Here is an 18,964-nt window from a genome sequence, read left to right on the forward strand (position 1 = left end):
AATGAATGTAACTCAAATATTATGTAATACATATAAAAAGATTAACTAAGGACCTGGTGCCTAGAGAGTATTTAACAAATGTTTACTGTTGTTTTTACCTGGATAATGTATTAATAGCTAGATAGAGTTGAACACCTTTAAAAGTACTATCTGTGCACCCTGTCCCAGTTACCTCTTATTTGAATCACACTAGATTTGAAAACAGAGTAGTTTTTTGAGAATCAACCACAGTAAAGATAAAATATCTGCACTAAAGTGTGTTCTGAGAAACTTAATTTCAGTTACCACTGAAATATAAAAGTATACATTATATGCTCACTTTAAATTGAAAATTTTCAGTCCTCAAAAATGTAACAATTAATAAAGTCAGCAACAATCAGTCCCTCTAAACATGTGACCAAATCAACTGATATTTACGCACAGTTTTGGTTTATATTTTAGACATTGTCTCCAACTGAAATGACACGCATGTAGTCAAATCATCCAGTTAAATCATCTGTATTTTTTCTTGTTACTATTTAAATTTGTTTACTTTGCTTAACATTCAAATTACCTTTCTGTATGTTCTTAAATGTTTGGTCTTTTTATTTTTAGCTATAAAGCATGAGATAACAGAAGCCAAACTGTAATGGATATTTAAATGAAAAGTTGGGTATTTACTAGGGTTATAATTGACAAATAAAGGCTAAAACTAAAATATAGAATTAGGATTTATGTGTTCAGCATGGCTTTTTTCTGGTGTTTCAAACAATCATGTTGTTTTGATGTGAATTATTTTAGTAAGAACTGCCCCCTCTCCCCCTCAGGCTGAGATACAAGAGGTAAAGACAGATAAATCAGGTTTCCTTTTTCTTTTCATCTATTATCAGACCAAGCCATGTTCATGCACTGTCCCTTAGAGTTCAGATGACGAGATTACACAGGTTTCATCTGATTAGTTTATTGAATTCTCTGGTGAGCTGTCAAACAAAAACTAAACAACTATAAAATTGCATTTACAATTTGCTGAATTGAAATCATAAAGATCCTACATGTTCAGTGTAAATGATGTGAGAAGTTATGTTGAAAACTGATGAGTTGTGAGTGTCTTGTTTTTCAGACATGTTATTCCAATAAAAGTGAAATACTAGTCAAAAATGGCACTTAGCTGATGTCAAAACTTAAAAATTTTTCACGTAAAATGAAGCAAGTCGGTAAAATGAAAAGCCATAATAGGATATAGTTATTAGTTTTCATATAATCAATCCTTTCATTAAGATTTTTAACAAATATTTATCGTGCACACAACAAAAACCTACAAGATGTATTTTAAAAACAAGAAAAGTAGATCCATAACATCTCTTCTCATACTGGAGTCTTGGATCACAAGGTCACATGATACTTTTAAACATTTTTGTAGAAAATGTCTCATTTTTTTCTGTTTGATCACATTTTATGTCCTTACTCTGAACTTGACAGCTTTGAAAATACTTGACTTAATTGTTTTCACTAAGATTTGTGTTACTATCTAGAGGCAAAAGTCCTACACAACCAAGGTTTTGACTCTTTTTGTACTTGGATACTCTTACATATTTCTCCTTTCTATATTGGGATTTGGATTAATATAATAATACTTTTTATTTAACATTAACATTTTTTTAAATTCATCTAGGAAAATGTTTGCTCTTAAAAGCTAGACCTTTCTCAGGGGCACCTGTGTGGCTTAGTCAGTTAAGCACCAGACTTTGGCTCAGGTCATGATCTTGCAGTTTGTGAGTTTAAGCCCTTCGTCGGGCTCTGTGTTGACAGCTCAGAGCCTAGAGCCTGCTTCGGTTTCTGTGTCTCCCTCTGTCTCTGCCCCTGCCTGCTCACACTCTACCTTTCTCTCTCTCTCTCAAAAATAAATAAACGTCAAAAAAAAAAAAGCTAGAGCTTTCTCTGACTGACTTATTTCACTTAGCACAATACCCTCCAGTTCCATCCAAGTTGCTGCAAATGGCAGGATTTCATTCTTTCTCATTGCCAAGTAGTATTGCACTGTATATACAGACCACATCTTCTTTATCCATTCATCAGTTGATGGACATTTGGGCTCTTTTCATAATTTGGTTATTGTTCAAAGTGCTACTATAAACGTTGGGGTACATGTGCCCCTACGAATCAACACTCCTTCATATGTTTTCACTCATATGTGGAACTTGAGAAACTTACCAGAATACCATGGGGTAAAGGGAAGGAGAAAAAATAGTTTCAAACAGAGAGGGAGACAAACCATAAGAGACTCTTTTTTTTTTTAAACGTTTTATTTATTTTTGAGACAGAGAGAGACAGAGCATGAACGGGGAGGGGCAGAGAGAGAGGGAGACACAGAATCTGAAACAGGCTCCAGGCTCTGAGCCGTCAGCCCAGAGCCTGACGCGGGGCTCGAACTCACGGACCGCGAGATCGTGACCTGAGCTGAAGTCGGACGCTTAACTGACTGAGCCATCCAGGCACCCCCATAAGAGACTCTTAAATACAGAGAACAAACTGAGGGTTGATTGGGGGGCGCTGGGAGAGGGGAAAATGGGTGATGGGCATTGAGGAAGGCACTTGTTGGGATGAGCACAGGGTCTTGTATGTAAGTGATGAATCCTGGGAATCTACCGCCGAAGCCTAGAGCACACTGTATACACTGTACATTAGCTAACTTGACAATAAATTATATATATTTTTTAAAAAGCTAGCCTTTAAATATCTAGATCTGAAATATTTAAACTTAAGTGTAAGCATTACTTCTTGAAATGAATGTTCTATCTAACCAAGTTCTAATTATAAAAACTTTTTTCTGCCACTATATTTCAATATAGTAGTTGAATTTCAAAAGTAGTTGAATTCTTAAAAAACAAAAACAAAAACAAAAAACATTGCCTAACCCATGCTACTTCAAGGACTATACACTATGTAATAGGTATAAACTTAAATATGTTCTAAAAGTGTTATACCTTCTCAAGAAGTGACGTTTCTCTATTTTAAAGTTAGCTTTGATGTTTCAGGTTTAAATATTTACACATACAACAATTTAAAATAAAATATTTTAAGTGTTAATCTGTAAAAATTGGCATCAGAAAATGTCTCATTAAGCCAAAGTCCCCTTTAAAACAATTTTTTGAAATCTCCACTGTTTTTTTATTTGTTTTAAATGTTTGTTTGTTTGTTTATTTATGTTTATTTATTTTTGAGAGAGAGAGAGACAGAATGTGAGCAGGGGAAGGGCAGAGAAAGAGAAGACATAGAACCTGAAGCAGGCTCCAGGCTCCAAGCTGCCAGCACAGAACCAAATGTGGGGTTTGAACTCATGACTCTGTGAGATCATGACCTGAGCGATCATGAGCTGAGCCGAAGTTAGACACTGAACCAACTGAACCACCCAGGTGTCCTGAAATCTCCACTGTTTTTAATCTTCTTTCTATCACCAGTGGTTGTTGACTACATACATATATATATATATATATATACACACACACACACACACACATATTTATATGTACATATACATTTACAAAATATATTTATAGATATGCATTTATAATATATAGTATAGTATATTTATAGTATATATTATATTTATAGATATACATTTATAATACATATTATGTTATATTATATTTATATTATATATTATATACTATAATTATGTATTATATATATTATATATATATATATATATATACACACACACACACACATACATATAATTTAGAACTTATAATATCTATGGTCCCAAATACATAGTAGCTGCTCTTCTTGTCTGACTGCAAGGGAGTAATAATGTAAACACAAAATCTACAAGGACTGAGAATTCCCATGAACATGGTGGAGTCCTCACTGCCCTCCATTACAAATGACACTCCGTTACGCACAATTATAAAATCAAGACTCTGAGAAAAAGTGACACTCTCAATTTCTCTTTGTGCTATAATGGCAACAAAAACCTCATCTTAAAATGATGTGAATGAAACAAAACATTTCAAGATTTAATGCATTTCAAATGGAAATCTCAGATATACCAATTAAGTAAAGATTTTTTTTAGTTTTCATATTTAGAAATTACATGTCCATTGCACTACTCTAAAGGATATAAAATGCTGATTCAAAGGGGCATACGCACCACAATGTTTAAAGCAGCATTATCAACAATAGCCCAACTATGGAAAGAGCCTAAATGTCCATCGACTGACAAACAGATAAAGATGAGAATCTTTATGGATTACTACTCAGTAGTAATTACATGGAATACTACTCAGTCATCAAAAAGAATGAAATCTTGCCATTTGCAACAATGTGGATAGAACTAGGGTGTAATATGCTAAGTGAAATAAGTCAATCAGAGAAGGACAAATACAGTATGATTTTACTCATATGTGGAATTTAAGAAAAAAAACAGATGAACATAGGGGAAAGGAAGGAAAAATAAAATAAGATAAAAATAGGGAGGCAAACCATAATAGACTCTTCCATATAAGGAACAAACTGAGGGCTAATGGAGGGGAGATGAGTGGGAAGATGGGCTACATGGGTGATGGGCATTAAGGACAGCACTTGTTGGGCTGAGCACTGGGTGTTATATGCAAGCGACAAGTCACTAAATTCTACTCCTGAAACCAATAGTACACTATATGTTAACTAACATATATAAAAATAAATAAATAATTACATACATACATACAAACTAAAGTAAACAACTCAGAGAATATTGGTCCTAGAATAGAATGTAAATGTTATAAGAAATTATATAGCAAAAAAGGAAAGGCAGAAAGAATAGGAAGTAGCTAAGAATATGAGTGCACTAAATTTGCTTACCTTTTTATTGTTTTATTATTTAAGAATTTATTTGATGTTTATTTATTTTTGAAAGACAGATATAAAGCATGAGTGGGGGAGAAGCAGAGAGGGAGACACAGAATCTGAAGCAGGCTCCAGGCTATGAGCTGTCAGTGCAGAGCCTGATGCAGGGCTCAAACCCACGAATCATGAGATCATGACCTGAGCTGAAGTCTGATGCTTAACTGACTGAGTCACCCAGTCTCCCCTCCTTATCTTTTTAAAGTGGTAAATTAATGATTATTTTATCTAAATAATAAATCTAAAAATAGGAGCTGAATGATAAAAGAATTCAGTTTTTAGCTTCATCCAACAGGACAAAATTGCAAAGCAATAAGGATATTATAATCCCACATGTGTAAGAATTTACATGTATCTGAAATATCTGGAATGACATACACCAAACTGTTAATAGTTATTTCTTTGGGGAATTGGATCCATGTGTGAGAGTGTGTGTGTACGTGTAGGTGGGGAGGTGGTCTCGGGCAAGGAAAACAGTAGACTTTTACCTTTACCTACTCAGTACTGCTTGATTTTTTTTTTTTTTTGGACAAGTATGCCTTACTTTCACAATATAAAAACATTAAACAAATAACAGTAAAAAAAAAAAAAAAAAAAAAAAAAAGGCGGTGGGGCATGAGGGCACCCGGGTAGCTTAGTCGGTTGAGAGTCAACTCTTGATTTCAGCTCAGGCCATGATCCCAGGGTCGTGGGATCAAGTCCTGCTTCAGGCTCTGTGCTGAGCACAGAGCCTGCTGAAGATTCTCTCTTTCTCAGGGGTGCCTCAGGGGCTCAGTCAGTTAAACATCTGCCTCGGGTTCAGGTCATAATCTCATGGCTCATGAGTTCAGGCCCCATATCAGGCTCTGTGCTGACAGCTCAGAGCCTGGAGCCTGCTTTGGATTCTGTGTTTCCCTTTCCCTCTGCCCCTCCCCTGCTCATGCTCTGTTTCTCTGTCTCTCTCTCTCTTTCTCCCAAAAATAAAAAAAATAAAAACATTAAAAAAAATTATTTCCTTCTGTCCCTCTCCCTGCTCTCTCTCTCAAGTAAACAAATAAAAAAGAAATTACATGTCCAGGTATGAATCCAAAATATCAAGTGCATATTTATTTAAAAACCTCATCATTAATTTATATTTTTCTTTTGAGTGTTCTAACCTTTCCAAAATGGACAGGGCAATATTTAAGACCTTCAGATTAATTCATTTTTTATTATGTGTGACTACAATTCCTCCAAAATCCTCACCTCCAAAGTGCCATATGGCTCAGTGTCAAAAAGTCATTAAAAACATATGCTAGGGGTGCCTGGGTGGTTCAGTCAGTTAAGTGTCTGACTTTGGCTCAGGTCATGATCTCACAGTTTGTGGGTTCATGCCCCACGTCGGGCTCTGTGCTGACAGCTCAGAGCCTGGACCCTGCTTCAGATTCTGTATCTCTCTCTCTCTCTCTCTCTCTCTCTCTCTCTCTCTCTGCCCCTCCTCTGCTTGTGCTCTGTCTCTCTCAAAAATAAAATAAACATTAAAAAAAATTTTTAAAGCAAAAAAAACAAAAAAAATATACGCTAGGGATAAAGCATGATGAATGCATAGTTATTGATCATATAGCAGTACCTGGAAGAAAGCATTTAAAGTTTAATGTAAATGGCCCTGAAAAACAAATACACAATATATTATTAGAAATTTCTCATACTGAAGCACACTCTCCTGTAACATCAATTTCCTATAACTGCTGTCCTCCAGTACTAGGAAGGCTGTCTGCAGTAAAAAGAATACCTAAGTAAGAACACCTAAGTCTTTTCCTAGAGTCTACTCTTTCAAATGTTTTGCAATTGTTACTATGTCTTCTTAAAATTTTCTGTTTTAGGCAAAAGTTGGCAGAATCTTTAATTTTTATATATAGAAGGAAACAGTGTTTAGACCTTTCACTATCCTGGTCAGTCTTTCCTAAATAATCTCAAATGTTTCAGGGTTCTTCTCAAGATAGGGTATGCAACATTTTTTTTTTAATATATGAAATTTATTGTCAAATTGGTTTCCATACAACACCTAGTGCTCATCCCAAAAGGTGCCCTCCTCAATACACATCACCCACCCTCCCCTCTCTCCCACCCCCCATCAACCCTCAGTTTGTTCTCAGTTTTTAACAGTCTCTTATGCTTTGGCTCTCTCCCACTCTAACCTCTTTTTTTTTTTTTTCCTTCTCCTCCCCCATGGGTTTCTGTTAAGTTTCTCAGGATCCACATAAGAGTGAAACCATATGGTATCTGTCTTTCTCTGTATGGCTTATTTCACTTAGCATCACACTCTCCAGTTCCATCCACGAGGGTATGCAACATTAAACAAAAACATTTTATTGTGGTATAACATTAATTAGTCTCTCCGTCCATCCATCCATCCAACCAGTTATTGATCACTACATGACAGGCAGCCTCCGAGATGGATCCAAGTGATCTCTGGCTCCTGATGTTCGAGTCTTGTGTAATTCTCTCCCCTTGAGTATAAGAGGGACTTGTTAACTCACTTTCATCAAACAAAATACAAAACTAATGGAATGTCCCTTTGGATATTAAGTTATAAAAAGATGACAGATTCCATCTTGGGTACTGTCTTGGGTCACTTCCTCTGGGAAATTCAGTCTCCATGTTGTGAGGCATCCCTGTAGGGAGGCTCTCAGGAAAAAACTAGGAAATAGATCCCAGAAACTGTGTTGTTTCAAGTCACAAAATTTTGAGGCAATATGTTTTACAAGAACAGGTACACTAAGTCATTTACATAATAGTACACAAGATTCGAAAGGTCCCACTTAAAGCTGGAGACCCCCAAAAAAGGGTTCTTAAAATTATATCGCAAATCCACGACTGAATAAGGAAAAGAGTCCAGACAAGAACTTAATATAGATTTTTTTTTCTGGTAAAAAATAAATAATAAAATGCTTTTTTACATAAAAGTATACAGCACAATAACACATACGCACTGCTGAGGAAGTTCAGTTTGATTGCATTTGCCTTTCCTAAGTAGACACTGTCCTCCTTTCCAAATCACCATCACCATCAACATACTTAGTTAGCATGGTGCTTTTTAAATTAATCAGAACTGTTAGCATACGTTTAAAAAATCTGTTTTATTGAAGTCAAATTTACATATAATAAAATTCACCAAATTTATTTTGTATGAGTTTTCACAAATACACACACACACACACACACACACACACACACACAGCTGTGTCACAAATACAATAACCACAGTATAGCACAATTTCATTGCCTCAAAAATATTCCCTCTTAAATGCTTGCAGTTTACAATACAAAAGCTTTTCTGTCTGCCTTCTTTTGGTCAATATAATAGCTCTGTCAGTCAAATATTATGTTGAATATATTGGTAATTTGTTTCTTTGTATTGCAAAGAAATATTTCATTACACAGGAATACAATACAATTTGTATATCCTTTATCAGTTAAAGGACATTTGAGTTGTTTCTAGCTCTTATGAACGAGGCTCCTATGAACATGTAAGTATGAGTCGTTTGGGTAGATATATGTTTTTATTGCTCTTGAATACATAGCTAAGAATAGAATTGCTGGCTGGTATGGTAAGTACAAGCTTAGCTTTATAAGAACCTGCCAAACTGTTCTGCAAAGTGGCTGTGCTATTTTGCATTCCTGCTGGCAATGAATGAATGTTAAATCTGCTCCACATCCTTGTCAATGCATAGTATTATCAGCCTTTTAAATTTCAGCCATACTAGTGGGTGTGTAGTAGCACCTCATTCTGGATTTAATTTGCATTTCCCCAATGATTAATGATGTTGAGCAGTATTTCATGTGTCTAACTGTAGATCTTCCTTGGTAAAGTGTCTCTTTAATTGATTTGCACATTTTTAATAGGGCTATATATCATCTTATTGAATTATAAAAGTTCTTCATATCTTCTAAATAAGAGCCCTTTATCAGATAATTGTTTTTGCAAATATTGTCTTTGGCTTGCTTTTTCATTTTCTTAATGGTATTTTTTGAACAAATGTTTTAAATTTTGATGTAGTTTAATTTATCATGTCTTTCTTTTATATTTTTTGCTTTTGTGTCTTAACAGATCTTTGATTAACCCAAGGTCATAAAGATTTTTTGCCTGTTGTCTAGAAATGTTATAGTTTTAGCTGTTGCACTTAGATCTACGATCTTGAATTAATTTTTGTATATGCTGTGGGGCAAAGGTCAAGTGTTTTTGTTTTTTATAAATGTGGTTATTCAATTGTCCCAGCACCATTTGAAAAGACTATAATTTCCCCCACTGAATTACTTTGGTACATTTGTCAAAACTCAATTGTTTGTGTCTATGCATGCATATGTTGGAACTCTCTTTTCTGTTCCATTAATCTATATTTCTATCCTTATGCCTACACAAGACTGCTGTGATTAGTGTAGCTTTGAGGCAGCGAAAGTTCTCCAAATTCGTTCTTTGTCAAAAATATTAATTTCTACAAAAAATCTTATGGAGATTTTCACTAAGATTGTGCTTAGTATGCAGATTTGGAAAACATTGGAATTTTAACAACACTGAGTATTCTGATCCATGAACATGGTCTATTGCTTCATTCATTGAGGTTGTCTTTATTTTCTCTCAGAAACATTTTGCTGAAGTCATCAACATATCATGTCAGGTATTAAATATTTCATGTTTTGATGCTATCATAAAAGTTGGGGTTTTTTTTTCAGTTTATTTATTTTGAGAGAGACAGAGACAGTGTGAGTGGGGGAGGCGCAGAGAGAGAGGGAGAGAGAGAGAATCCCAAACAGGCTCTGTGCTGTCAGTGCAGAGTCCCATATCAGGCTTGAACTCACAAAACCATGAGATAATGACCTGAGCTGAAAACAAGTGTTGGAGGTTTAACCAACTGAGCCACCCAGGCACCCCACAAAAGTTGGTTGTAATCTGAATTTTCATTTTTTGTTGTTGTTGCTAGTATACAGAACAGAACTGATTTGTGTACATCAACCTATTCCCTGTAATCTTGTTTGACTCACTTATTAGCAGCATCCTTCATAGATTCCTTGCTATTTTCTACAGAGATGAACATGTTGTCTATGAATAAAGGGTTTTACTTCTCCCTTTCAATCAAAAATGTTTGCCATTTCTTACTGTTGCCTCAGTGACCTAGCTATGACCCATAGCACAATGCTGAATAGAAGTGGTGAAAGTGGACACTCTTAAATTGTTCTTATACTAAAGAGAAAGCATTTGTCTCCCATCATTAAGTATGATATTAACTATAGGTTTCACTTAAATGCTATTTATTACTATGAGGAAGTTCCCTTATATTTCAAATTTCCTGAGAGTTTTCTGTGGCTTACATCTACTGAAATGAGCATATGATTATTCTCCATTTTTCTATCAGAATGGAAAATTCCATAGGTTGATTTTCAAACATTAAATCAAACATGCATTCCCCTTCCCCCCAAAAAATGTCTCTTAGCCATAATGTATTATCCTTTTTGTATATTTCTGACTTTAACCTGTTAAAATTTTATTAAGGACTTTTGTAACTACATTCATGAAAAATATTGGCAGTAATAATTTTTATTTTAAATGTCTTTTTCTCACTTAAATGGTAATGCTGGCCTCATAAATATAGCTGAGATGTGTCCCCTCTTCTATGTTCTGGAAGAATTTGTATAGAATTCATGTTATTTCTCTCTCTAATGTTTGGTGAGATTCACCAATGAAACAAACTGGAACCGGAATTTTCTTTACTGGAAAGCTTTAACTCTGAATTCATCTTCATGTGTACAAACACACCCATACACACACTATTTTTTCTTGAGTGACCTTTGGTACTTTCTGATAGTATTGTCTTCAAAGAACTTAACTATTCTAAGTAATAGTTATCAGCATAGAGTTCTTCATAATATTGGCTAATCCTTATATGTGAGGTCTGTAATGATGTCCTCTCTTTTGTTCTAATTTATATCTTCTCTGACATAAATTATCCCAAAACTTACAGATGGTTTATCTTTCCTAGTTTCTCTGAGCCAAGAATTCAGGAGATGCTTGACTGGGCAGTTCTGCTTGGAGCTTCTCACTAAGTTCAATCTAATGTTGACTGGGGCTGCAGTCACCTGAAGGCTTTACTGAGGGTAGGGATCTCATTCCAAGGTGCCCCTCTCACATGGCTGGCAACTTGGTGCTGGCTGTTAACAGGCCTAAATTCTTCCTTGTGTGAACCTCTCCAGAAGGCTGTCTGATATGGTAGCTGGATTTCTCCAGAGCTGGTGATGCAAAAATCCAAGGCAGAAGGTATAGGTATGCCTTTTATAGCATACCCTCAGAAGTCACACATCACTACTTTCTTTATACTCTAATCATCAAGGCTAGTCAGGAGACAATGAGGTGGAGGACTGAACAAGAGAGGCAATACTAGGAAGAGTGGATCATCAGAGGATTACTTGATGAATGCTATATAGAAAATATTGGTAATGTGATAGAAACTGACTTGGACAACATGAAAAGCTTAATACAAGAAGAACTCATTTACTGAAAAAGTGACTTTTGAACTGAGAACTGATAAGACAGAATTAGCCAAGTAGAGATCACATGATTGTTTTTTTTTTGGAGGAGACAGAGAATGGTACAAAGGATAATAATTTGAACATATTACATTTGATGTGCTACATGAAACTTAATTACATTTGAAAGCCACATGAAGATCTCAAGTAGGAAGGTGAATAATTCTCAAGGTTGGATAAGAGAGGACAAACTTTAAGTAGAAAAAGGAAATAGAATGGGTCAGAAAGGATAAAAAAAAGGCCATGGCTTACAAATAAATTGGTAATATGGTTGATAAAATTGAGAAAACTCTTAGAATATATTAACAAAAATGTAAACAGATGGAGATGACAGAAAGAAGATGTTAGACAATACGGCCAAGATATCTAATCCCCATTTAATACTGGTTTGAGAAGAGAAAACCCAGACAATGAAAAATAAAGAAAATAATAAAATAATAATAGAAAAATTTCTCAAACTCAAGTGTTCAGACTGACTCCCAAGTAGAACTACACCAAACAAACAAACACAGATCTAGTTGTAGCCTGATAAAAATTTCAAAAATAAAATTAAGAGGGGGGAAAAATCCAAGACAGAAAACCGGACTACAAATCAGATTAATATTAAAATTCTCTTTACCAATTGTAGATATTAAAATACAATGGAAAATGTCTTCATAATACTAAAAGAAAAAGATTTTGAACCTCAAATACTATACCTAGCCATATTTCAGGGCAAAATAATCCATTTTCAGACATGCAAGCACCCTGGCAGCTATGGATGACCCAGAGGAAATCAAGAAGGCTAGAAATAAATTAAGTCAGTTTCCATTAGAACCTTTATGCTTTGAAACCCTCCCTTACAGTGACACAGATTGAATGACATAAAATTACATTTCATTTTCTATCAATTCAGTCATACTACTTGATTCTAAACTGAATAATATTTTCATAAGCATAACATTATAAATACTGCCTATTGGTTTTAACTTTTTGAATGAATTTATAGAAAAACTACCCATGACAATTGTAGCTATGTATTAGAAAGTAAATGTTATAAACTCTTGCAAAAGTTTTTAACTGAAAAAAAAAACCCTGCTAGGTGAAAGGTTTACAACAAGCAATTATTAAATTTTCATCTAAAACTGAAAAATCAAGATATGAAGAAATGATTTATATTGGTACTTCCAAAGAGTTAAAGAGAAATTGGTAACAAGGGTCTGTCTCCTCTGCAGACTGTAAGGCCCTGTGCCTTTGTTGGAAATGGCTATACAACTGCCTCTCAGTTTTCCAGCAATCTACATGAACATCTAAGAAGGGATCAGAGTTTTGAGAAGGAAATAATAATCACCAATATTTCATTGAGGTCCAACTTTTTGTAGGCATTTATTACATGTATTAATTCGTTTAATAATCATCACCAATGTATGGGGTAGGTACTATCATGATGCCCATTTTATAGGTGAAGAAACTACAGCACAGGGAGATTTAAACACTTCTATGAACTCATGTATCTAAGTAGTTAAACCAGAATCTGAATCCACGAGGTCTGGCTTCATGTGAAAAAAGGCAGTTACCAGAGAAAGATAATTATTCCTAGCACTAAGTGCATAAAGAAATATCAATGAATAAATTAAATAATACCAGAATCAGCTGTATGATTTTACCTATCCTCTAGCTTCACTATAATTCAAATACATTTTTTTATTGTCCACAGAGATGTAACATAAGAGACTGAGTCAACTGTCTACATTTGGGACATCTGTGGCAAAACTATATATGGATATACACACATACACACACACACACACACACACACACACACACACACATATATACATATATATACCCAAATACAAAAAATATCCAAATATATATATACATATATGTATATATATATATACACAAAATATCCAAATATAAAAGATATCCAAAAATAAATGGAAGGTAGTTTGTATAACTTTGAATTAGTCTCCTAGTATCTATAGATTCCTACTTTCCTTCCATAGGTACACAACCAGTATTTTTATGTCTTTCAAACTAATCATTATTTTTCTAATGACCTTATAATTTCAAGTTTAAAAGTATTTTTCCCATAACTTTACATGGACCAACAAACATAAGGCTCTTTTAAGGATCTCCAAGAAAAGCATCATTTAGTAAGTTCTGTTATAAAAAGGAATTGTGAGTAAGTGGATAAACCTGCTGATTCAAATGATCTGAATCTCTACCCTTTAAATTATTTTTCACATAATGCAGGATCTGATAATAAGAATAGAACTTTTTTCTAACTTTTTAACTATATTACATTTGGCAAGTTACATTCTATGGACCACCAAAAAGATTATAGGTTTTTAAATAATTTACAACATTTTCTTTTTAGGTTTTCACCAGGTAAAATTGAAATATATAATAAATATGTTCAAATAAAAAATTTTTTGAAGAAGAAACATACAATAGAAACATACTAAATAGTAAGAATCTAAAGCAAAAGGAGAGCAGTAAATGTGTTATATGTAATATGTATTATATAGCATGAGACCACCTGGATTGACAAAGTACTCAACTTCAGAACTGCCTAGAGCATGGTACTGAACACTGGTCAGAGCTGTGAAATGTACTAACCAGGGACAAATGATGCTTTGCAAATATGGGTCCATGAATTGTTTGAAGGCAAGACAGACTAACTTGTCAAAACTGGTAATAACCGGATTTGTTACTTCTACCGGGATTTGGTAGAATCTAGGGGCTGTCAATGATTTCAGTGAGAAATCCCTACCACACGTAGACTTTGCGCTTCTTGATACCAAGATGCTTCATGCACATGCCTGTGGTGATTTAGAATCTGGAGACCAAGTCCTGTGAGGCCCAGTGGAAGGATGAGCCTGAGTCCTCCATGCCCACCCTGTTAATGCTCATCTTTCTCCTGCTGTTCCTGTGTTGCATCATTTCTGAGTATAAACTATTTGAATCCTGTGGGTCCTTTCCTAATCAATTACATAATTACATGATATAAACACAGTACTTACAGAGAGTGCTTCGTTTTAAGCGATATCAGTTAAGTGAAGGAAATAATAATCATTTACCGGAACCACTTGTTAACCATGGCCTAATGTATGCTTTAATTCATATAAATGATGTAGGGTTGAAAAACGTACATATATCCTTGAAAGTTGCAACATTAAAATAGTTGTAATTTCTCTAGAGCATTAAAAATGTCATATTCATGGGGTCTTTGTTAGTAGTATTGGTTCATGAACTCAGGTATTGTAATTTTTACTTTACTAGAATAAAGTAGACTGAGGTCAGATGGAAAATAATTCTCTGAAAGTGTGGATGAAGTCACAGAACTTCACTGTATAATTTCGATTCACATCCAAATGGTGACACCAATTTCATACACATTTCAAGAAAATAAGTAAAAATCTTGACCTCCAATACTTAAGAAATAATCACCATGCAAATCCCAGTTTTGTTTTTCTCATCACCTCTAGCTTCACATCTTTCTCCTACTTGGATCTTTAGACCCACGGCTCTCACACATTCCTCCCAGGTCTGTGCCTGCTAGTTAGGAAAAAAATCAAACTAAACTGACTAATTTTGTAGATATCATTTTTTGAGAATAAATTTTAGTAACCACTAAATATGATAGCAAAGTCACCAAATAATAAGAAATTCAAAACCATACATATTTTAAATTCTCAGTTTTAAAAAGTTCATGAAAATACAGATCTTGTTTTTGGATCCTATTTTTGTATTAATACTTTATGAAGAACTACCACCTAAAATATATTCAGAGGATTCAAATATTTTTAATAAATTAAAATTGAGAAAAGACTTTTTCCTTATATTCAATTAACTAAGGCCCTGAGTTAAATAATTTGGGGGAACAAAGGGGGCCAAAGTTCCCATTTCAGTATCAAGACTTGTGCAAAGTGAATGAGGAAATAAAATGTATGCCTTTAAAATATGAAAGTAGAATGTGCTGTCACCTCAAGGTCAAAAAAATAGTATGAATGATGAGTGTTACCAGAAGGAAGAGATCACTAGGTAATATAGAGGTCAAGGAGGACTTCTTCAGGGCAAAGGAGCTGAAATATGTGCCTTAAGATAAATAGGTTCTAAACAGAAGACAGTGTTTTAAACAGAAAAAAATGGCAGACAGAAAGGTACGATAATAAAACAATAACTCACAAGGCACATTTGAAGGAATATGACTACACCAGTCCAACGGAACCAAAGTATGAACATAGAGAGAGGTAAGTGGTAAGACTGGATGATGAAAAAATTTTAATATCTGGATAAAGAGCTTAGGTTCTGTACAGAATGGAGGGCCATTGAAGGTTTCTGAAGAAGAGAGGCACATAATGGATGCAGAAGTATTATTTCTACCTATAGGTGTTAGACCTTCCAGTGCCAGAGTTACACAGAATGAGTCAATTCCTTTTTCCATGATAGACAGACCTTCCTAGATTTGAAAACTATTATTTTCCTCCACTAGGAGGAAGGATGAGAGGGACAGACTGAAGAAGGGAAAGACTGCAATCAGGGTAGAATTAAGAAGTCATTTGCAATTTGGACAAGGCTTGAAGGAAAGGGATGGCTAGGATTTCATGTAACTGTAAACTTCTTTGCAACTGAAAAAATGTTCTTATAAAAAAAAGAAAAAGAAAAATAGTCTTCTACGTTTAATGTATATCTCACTTCACTTTAAAATTCACTTCAAAGCCTAATTGGGGTAGCTTTTAAACCAAGTTCTATACTGACATAGGAAAGTGCTGTCTCAAAAACAGACAACAATCTGCAGAAAGACAAATCGCCTGTCCTGAGGGAGCATCAGACAGTTTTTTATCTATGCTTTTTCCAATTATTTCACATCCTTTTCTCAGGACTATGGGTATTCTTGGAGCATCAACACAGCACCCATGAAAGTCACGGATGTGTTCCTTAAACATTTCCTTCAGCATTAAAGGATATTTTCCAAATGAAACAGTCTAAATTCTAAAACTTAAACCCATGTTTGTGCAACATAAAGCATGCTGCAAAAAAAATCTTCATGTTACTGTCTTTACAGCAATATTAACTCACTTGGTATTTTCAAAATATTTGGCAGTTCTATTCTGCTGATAACACTAAAACATTTGGAGACTTACCCATACTAAATAATGTCCCCTATATGTTCCTTCATAGGATTGATGGAAAAGTATTAAGACATAAGAAACACTGTATTTAAAAACAAATACCCTATGGGGCAGCTGGGTGGTTCAGTCGGTTAAGCATCCAACTCTTGGTTTCAGCTCAGGTCACGATCTCACAGTTCATGAGTTCTAACAGCACATGAGTGCTAACAGCACAGAGCCTGCCTGGGATTCTCTTTCCCTCTCTCTCTCTGCCCCTTCCCGGCTCGCTTGCTCACTCTCTTTCTGTCTCAAAATAAATAAATAAACTTTAAAAAATACATACATACATAACTAACTTAGATGTAAATTAAAAAAATAAATAAAAATTAAAAACAAAACAAAAAATACATACATACATACACACACACACATACATACATACATACATACATACATACATACATAAATGCCTTATGACCAAATAAAATGGATTTCTTAACTTGACCTTAGCTGGCTCAGGACTACTTTCTTATTTGTTTTCCAAGCTACAATTTTCAGAACCCCAGGATCAAATATAAATTTCAAGGTCTAAAAGAATGTACCCTCTGTACTTTAAATTGGCAAAGTTACAGTTTATCAAAGATTAGTCCTATAAAGTCTATGAAGAGATTTTTTAAATGCATTTATTAACCTTACATAATTTGGACAGTCTTTCTAAGAACCATGTACCACTGGATATAGGTATAATCAGCTCAATTTCAACTTATTGTATAACTGATTTTATTAAAAGGATTTAGAGTCTAAATTCATATTTGTTGAGGATGTAAGTAGAAATTCTATCTAGTTAGGAATACTAACATAGTTCAGTAATTGACCATGTTGATTCACACTGTATACTTCGTATCTTCATGCCTTTCTAAAATACCATAATTTTTGGTTTTAAATTACATTTGTATAAACAAATGTAATTTAACAAATATAACAAATATAAGCAAATAAGAAGGAAACATTAAAAACTAAAGGCAAGTTTTAAGTATTTAGATAAAATTCTCATTGAAATTACATACATCTATAGGTACAATTCTAGCAGGCTAAAATTCAACATAATATTAAGTAATGAAATTATACATATCTGAAACCACATATTTACCTGACATTGCCCTTGGTGTTTCTGAGAACTGTTGCAGCAAAATTCTGTGTGACACCCACCAAGCTGATTCCATCCACTTCCACAATCTGGTCATTGACTTGTATTCTTTGGGAAGAGGGGAAAAATTACCCATAATTAACTTTTCTGATAATACATTGCCATTTTCAATACATGAGTTGACAAAACACTTGATATTTAAGACACTCTTATTGATCCAAAATTTGTTTTTTATACACAAGTTCCAGATCTTAGCCAAATGCTTAATGTTTTAAAAAGATTGTTTTGAAAAAATAGATAGAAGCAATACTAAATGGAGAGATTCAGTTTACTCAATATTCATAATCCTATCACAAAGAATTCATAACTGCTAATGTATGGCATACTTACATCATTTTTTTGTCCTTAATAAATTACATAAAACATAATACATCCAGCTGAAATACACTATGGGCCTCATACTTAGTCCTGCCTTCCACTTTTCCTCCTCAAGGAATTGCAGGGAATCCTTCCTATTCAAGTTGTACGCTTGAAATATATAATGCTCATAACCGTATATGAGTGCATGTGGTCAGACACATGTATATAAATGTATGTATTTATTTATGTTTAGGAGCAACACACAGTATTAGTGTTATGTAGTATATAATGCTTTTAAACATATATATATATACACACACATATATACATATATATATATATATATACATGTCTGTATACACACACATATACACACATATATACATATATATATATACACAGACATGTATATATATGTATGTATATATGTGTGTGTATATATATATATGTTATATATACACCATTTTTTTATGTCTCAAAATGAAGTATTGTTTATTTTCTGAAGTATTTTCAAGTATTTCAATCATGAAGAAGTGCAGAGAAAATTAGCTAATAAAAACCCATGTACCAAACACCCAACTTTATCAAATCTCAGCACTGTGCAATATTTGAGTCATTTTTTTTTCTAAAGGAATGTATTATGGAAAAGCTGAAGCCCCTTTATTATTTGCCTCTAATTCTAGTCTGCTCACTGTTTCCTTAGAGGTAACCATCATACTAATTTTGATGCTTAGTCTTCCTATTGGGGTTTAGATGTAGAAATAACACATATATATGATATGCACAATATGCTTCACCCAGTGTTACGTATGAGATTTATCCATGGTTATAGAACCATTCTACTAGTTCATTTAAATTTATTTATTTATTTGTATTTTGAGAGAGAAAGGGAGAGAGAGAGGGAGGGAGAGAGAGATGAAAGAGGGAGAGAAAGAATCCCAAATTATGTTCCATG

General features: G+C 34.0%; 1 protein-coding gene across 17 annotated transcripts in view; it reads right to left on the minus strand.

The window, feature by feature from the left end:
- PPP1R9A (protein phosphatase 1 regulatory subunit 9A) overlaps window positions 1-18,964 on the minus strand; it is a 323,631-nt gene that overhangs the window by 107,018 nt on the left and 197,649 nt on the right. For all 17 annotated transcript variants that reach the window (XM_027071911.2, XM_053218431.1, XM_027071909.2 and 14 more), the window contains one exon: window positions 17,653-17,757. In XM_027071911.2, the coding sequence (XP_026927712.1) occupies window positions 17,653-17,757 (105 nt within the window). The remainder of the gene's footprint in view (window positions 1-17,652; window positions 17,758-18,964) is intronic.

Source organism: Acinonyx jubatus, chromosome A2 (assembly GCF_027475565.1).
Source record: "Acinonyx jubatus isolate Ajub_Pintada_27869175 chromosome A2, VMU_Ajub_asm_v1.0, whole genome shotgun sequence".
Lineage (NCBI taxonomy): Eukaryota > Metazoa > Chordata > Mammalia > Carnivora > Felidae > Acinonyx > Acinonyx jubatus.